At 36.3% G+C, this 4843-nt stretch overlaps 1 protein-coding gene across 1 annotated transcript; it reads left to right on the forward strand.

The window, feature by feature from the left end:
- Window positions 1-2937, forward strand: LOC109206840. The gene is made up of 6 exons (XM_019369703.1): window positions 1-921; window positions 1068-1238; window positions 1543-1668; window positions 1765-2251; window positions 2309-2368; window positions 2816-2937. Exons 1-6 carry the CDS (start codon window positions 1-3, stop codon window positions 2935-2937), a joined length of 1887 nt encoding a protein of 628 aa, XP_019225248.1.
- The last annotated feature ends 1906 nt before the right edge of the window (window positions 2938-4843 follow it).

Genomic DNA, 4843 nt, shown 5'->3' on the forward strand with positions numbered 1-4843 from the left:
ATGGCTCCTAAAGCACCTAAAGATCCTAATGCACCTAAAAAAGGCAAAGCCCCTAAAGCACCTAGACTACCTGTAATACCCCAAGGTCCTTATATCCTCTCTGCTCCACCTACAAAACCAGGACAAAGATATTATGAGTTTGGAGATTGGCTTAACTCTAAGTGTTACTGGAAGGGGAACCATGATTTGAAGAAATTAATTGCAACTTTCTTGACTCCTACTCAACAGGATAAGCTTAATAATGGTACATTTAGATACATTATGGCTATGGAGAATTTTAAATGCATCATGAAGTTGGTGCATTGTCTGTGTCTTTCTCGAATATTCACGAATGATCGAGACTCCATTAGTTTCAAGATTTTTGGGCATGATGCTTCCTTCACCCTTAAAGACTTTCACATTATGTGTGGTTTGCGGATCACAACACACAATGTTGAAAGACCAATTAATCGAGAGAGCAATCTTCTGAAGCGGTATTTTGGTAAGTCCAAGGGTGTGACTTTGAAGGATATTCGAAGTTTTATGACTCGCAATGAAATTCCAAAGAATGTTGTGAATCATGTACACGTATGCGAGAGTGATGATGATGCTGTTAAGCTTATGGAAATTATTGTTGTAGAGTCTATTCTGTTTGGGAAAAATACTGAGTTATGTGTGGCGGAGGAGTATGCATCTATTGTTGAAGATGATAAGGTTTGCGCTGAATATCCTTGGGGTAATGTGGCTTATGAGAAGCTCATTTATGCCCTGAAACATGCATTGTACAAGCAGAACAAATTCCATACAACTGAGTATAAACTTGGTGGATTTCCATATCCGTTATGTGCTTGGTTCTATGAGCGCTTCCCAGATGTTCGGGAGAAGTATATAAGAGAGGATGAGAATCTTGATAACTCTCAGGTCCCCAGGATGTTACGTTATGTATGCGTGGAGAGCCTAAATTTCCCGAATATTATTATATGTTCAAAACTCATGAAGTAAGTTACTTTTATTTTTTTTGTCTTTGTGTTAATATGCTGATGTATTAGTTTTTTTCTCCTCATAATATACTTTTTTATATTAAACAGAGATATCGCGACTTTAGGGTAATGGATATAATTCCTACAGAAGAGGAATTGAATTCAATGCCTTTAATTGGAAAATTATCGTGCAGCCGGATTCGTTCAAATGTAGTTAATGCAGTTCCTTCAACTGGTGAATCACCACGTACTCTGAATCGAATCGAACTCCTGTCATTGGTAAATCACCACCTACTCCGAGTCGATCAAAAGAACCGAATCAAACTCATGTCATTGGTGAATCACCATGTAGTCGGAATCAACCAAAAGAACCGAATCCAACTCCTTTTATTGGCAAAGCATCTCGTACCAAGAGTCGTTCTACCTCATCTACATCTGACTTTGATGACAATAAATTACTTGAGACAATATGCTCTGTAAGTTTTGATCTGAAGTTTTTTGGGTTTGTTTTTGTAAAAGTACAACCTGTTTTTTGAGGTGAAGTTTTCTTCTATATCTGAATTTTGTTGTGTATCTATTCTAGAGATTAACGACGGAGGTTCAAAGGCATGCAGAAAAAGAAAGAAGCACGATCGTGAACGGAGTTTTTGATAAGTTTAAAAAGGAGGAGCGAACTGCTATTGTGGATACGGTTTTTGTAAAAGTGAAGGTAAGCTAATTTATAGAGAAGTCTTTTTATTTGTGCTGATGTTATTCAGATTAATCATTGTTAGTAATTTTTTTCTAAGAATATTTCGATGAGAAGTTTGAAGTGTTGTTTACGATTGTCAACAAATCAAATGGAATGGGCGATGGCAATTTTGATTTGAGTAAGCATCGAGAATATGACAGGATGAACGACTGTTACGAACATCCATCGGCTTTTGAAGGCGATCAACATGTTCAAGAAGAATTTGAGGAGCGACGTTCCACTGCTGATAGATTGAGCAGAGATGTAAATGATGAAGCACATTTATCAACTGAGAATATTGGAAGCAAGCAAGGTGCAGATAATCAAGTTGTTGAGACTGAAGAACATACTGCTCATGATGCATTGTGTAAAGTCGCAGATGATAATGCTACACATAATGAAGCGGCTGTTGAAGGCGTTGAACATGTTCAACAACATGGTGGAGAGGAACAATCCAGTGTTTGTAGACAGAGTAAAGGTGGAAAGAAAGGTGCAGATGATCAAGTTGTTGGCACTGAAAAACATGCACCGAGTTGTGCTTTGGAAAGTGATATTGGAAAAGGCAATGGAGATCAAGCACCTGTTCATGAATGTTTTGGGAAAGACGATTGATATACAGGAGCATTAGCTATTTGCAAAGAACTTGTAGGTGGTGATACACATGAAATTGTTACTACAGGTACAAAGTGTGAAGTTTATAATATTTCAATTATACCTTAGATAGGAGCTGGAGTTTTGTTTCATGTGTTTGTGTTTTTTGTAAAAACTACAGCATATTTTTTGGTGAATGTTTTGTAAAAACATCAGCTATAGAGCTGGATTTTTTTTTTATAACTATCAAACTTCAGCTCCAGAGCTGATTTTTTTTTATAACTGTCGAACTTCAGCTCTACAGCTGAAGTTTTTTTTATAACTGTCGAACTTCAGCTCTAGAGTTGAAGTTGTTTTTTGTAACTGTCGAAGTTTTTGTTTGTGACTCGCTAACTTCAGCCTTCTTAGAGTTGAAGTTTTAACTATTTTTTTATAATATCCTGTAGTGAAATTTTCACTATAGGTATAAATTATTTCTATGTTTTATATATAGAAAAACTAGTTGATCTATTCCCCCTCTTTTATGAATATGCAGTGGAAGTTGAAACTAGTTGTAGTTCAACTCAAAAACTCTCTAATGATGCTCAATTGAATGAAGGTAGAGTTGAGAAAAACCTTCCAGAAAATACTGCAATGGTCATCGCTGTTGACATGTGATTTTTGACCCTCCCCGAAATTTTACCCATTTTTAGCGTTTAAATATTTAGTTTAGGTCTAATATAGCTATTTCAACTATTTTTGACTTCTTTACTTTATTTTATTACCAGAAATGAAAATTACAAAAAATATTTTTTGTTTATGTATTTGTCATAAATTTGAAAAAAAATGCAAAAACTAGTACCCTATTTTTATCTTTATATAATTTCAAAAATACAAAAAATAGTTTCATGTTTAGTTTAATTAATTAGGATTAGTTTTGACATGATCTAGTATTTTCTATCTTATTTTAATAGGCATTGTGTAGTCTAGGGACCCTTCTAGACTCTTCTTTAGGACAAAAAATAAATAAAAAGACCCTAAGGACTTAACACAAAAGGACCTAGGGACTAATTGGCAAAATACACAAAATATAACCCTAATCCCTACCCCTATATAATAGTACCTACACTCTAAAATATACAAGGAGGAGAACAAAAAATAACGCCCATACTCTGAAAAGCTGGCCGAATTTTAGAAAAACAAAGGACAAAAATAAGGCCTGGGAGACGAAGGAGCACCGTTCTTCAACCAAGCCACAGACCCCCATGAACAAAAGCTTCTTCATCTTCCTCACCTAGAAGCACACAGCAGCAACCATAGGACTCCCCATCAGCTGTGAATACACGAAACATAGGACCCTAGAGAGCTAACACCAAAAACAGGAAGAGCATTAGCCTCCACCATTTTGAACGGACTTTGACATTCTCCAGCACAAAATCAACGACTCCACCAGCGAGATCACCCATCACCGCTGCTTCTTCTTCTCCAATCGAAATTCTGGCTCTGTTCGAAGTTCCGTTCTCGTTGGCATCTCTAGTCGCTGCAATTTTTAGGCCAAATTCTGGTTCTGTTTCTTTCCGGATCCTTGTTGCTGAGTCTGTCAAACTCTATTAGTCTATTTTGATATGAAAGGTTCGTTCCATCTCACTTTTTGTCAACTGCTATCATATTTGGTGTTGGAATGATATATTTAGCCAAATTCCTTGTTTGTGATATGCTGTTCACAATTAAAATTGCTCGTAGTTGGTTGGAGCTAACTCACTGCTTGACGTAATTAGGATGAAATGCTAGTTTGTTTACATTCTTATTTTAATTTTATGTTGGCCTGGTTTGGAAATCGGAAATGGAAGATACGGGAAGCTAATTTGAACAAAATGATCCAAATGTTAGCCGAAAGGGTGGTTCGTTGATTTGTTTATCTTGATTTGGTTTGTGATTTTGTACATTAATATAAAGGAAATATTTGGGTCATAAGGTTTGTAGTAGGAATCAATTTATTCTGGACCGTTTGAGAAGTCAAGTAATTATTTAGGCTACGCGGTATTTGACCCAGTGGTTAAAGAAGGTCCAGAATGCCTTCCTTTAAAAATGAATTCGGCATTAAGAGCTTGGACGTGAATTGATCAAAATGATTGCATTTCGAGTTTTCTTTGTTTGATCTAGTATTATTGACCTCTTCCCTGATTAATTGAACCATTTGAAAAACCTACAGGATATATATTTGACTAAGAGCCAATTTCATAGACATTTGGTCGAATTTTACTTCTTTGAATATTGGTCAAGCGCATGGCCGTCATTTAATTAGTATTTTATCCTTAGAAATCGAGGCGTGCCATTTAGCGAATCTTCATGGCCCTCGCAAAGTTGCAAACGCATAGTTGCTTTAGGCGCGTTATTTTAATAATTTACCTTCCTAAACTCGGGTGCACATTTATGTGACCCAAATCCAAATCCCAACGAAGTCGAAATGTGTCAAAAACCGCGGGTGCATTTATGTGACGTGGTTCGAGACGCGTTTTCACGACGTCGCAATTCTCCTTAAAAAATAATAAAGCGGTTTTAAATTTAAAAGGCACATACGTTA

The sequence above is a fragment of the Nicotiana attenuata genome, unplaced genomic scaffold, assembly GCF_001879085.1.
Source record: "Nicotiana attenuata strain UT unplaced genomic scaffold, NIATTr2, whole genome shotgun sequence".
NCBI lineage: Eukaryota > Viridiplantae > Streptophyta > Magnoliopsida > Solanales > Solanaceae > Nicotiana > Nicotiana attenuata.

Excerpts from the sequence above, each read along its gene's own strand:
- LOC109206840 (XM_019369703.1), top strand. The coding sequence starts at position 1 with ATGGCTCCTAAAGCACCTAAAGATCCTAATGCACCTAAAAAAGGCAAA. Across the intron at positions 2,252-2,308 it reads GGAAAGTGATATTGGAAAAG|GAGCATTAGCTATTTGCAAA; the intron begins GCAATGGAGATC and ends ATTGATATACAG. Across the intron at positions 2,369-2,815 it reads ACATGAAATTGTTACTACAG|TGGAAGTTGAAACTAGTTGT; the intron begins GTACAAAGTGTG and ends ATGAATATGCAG.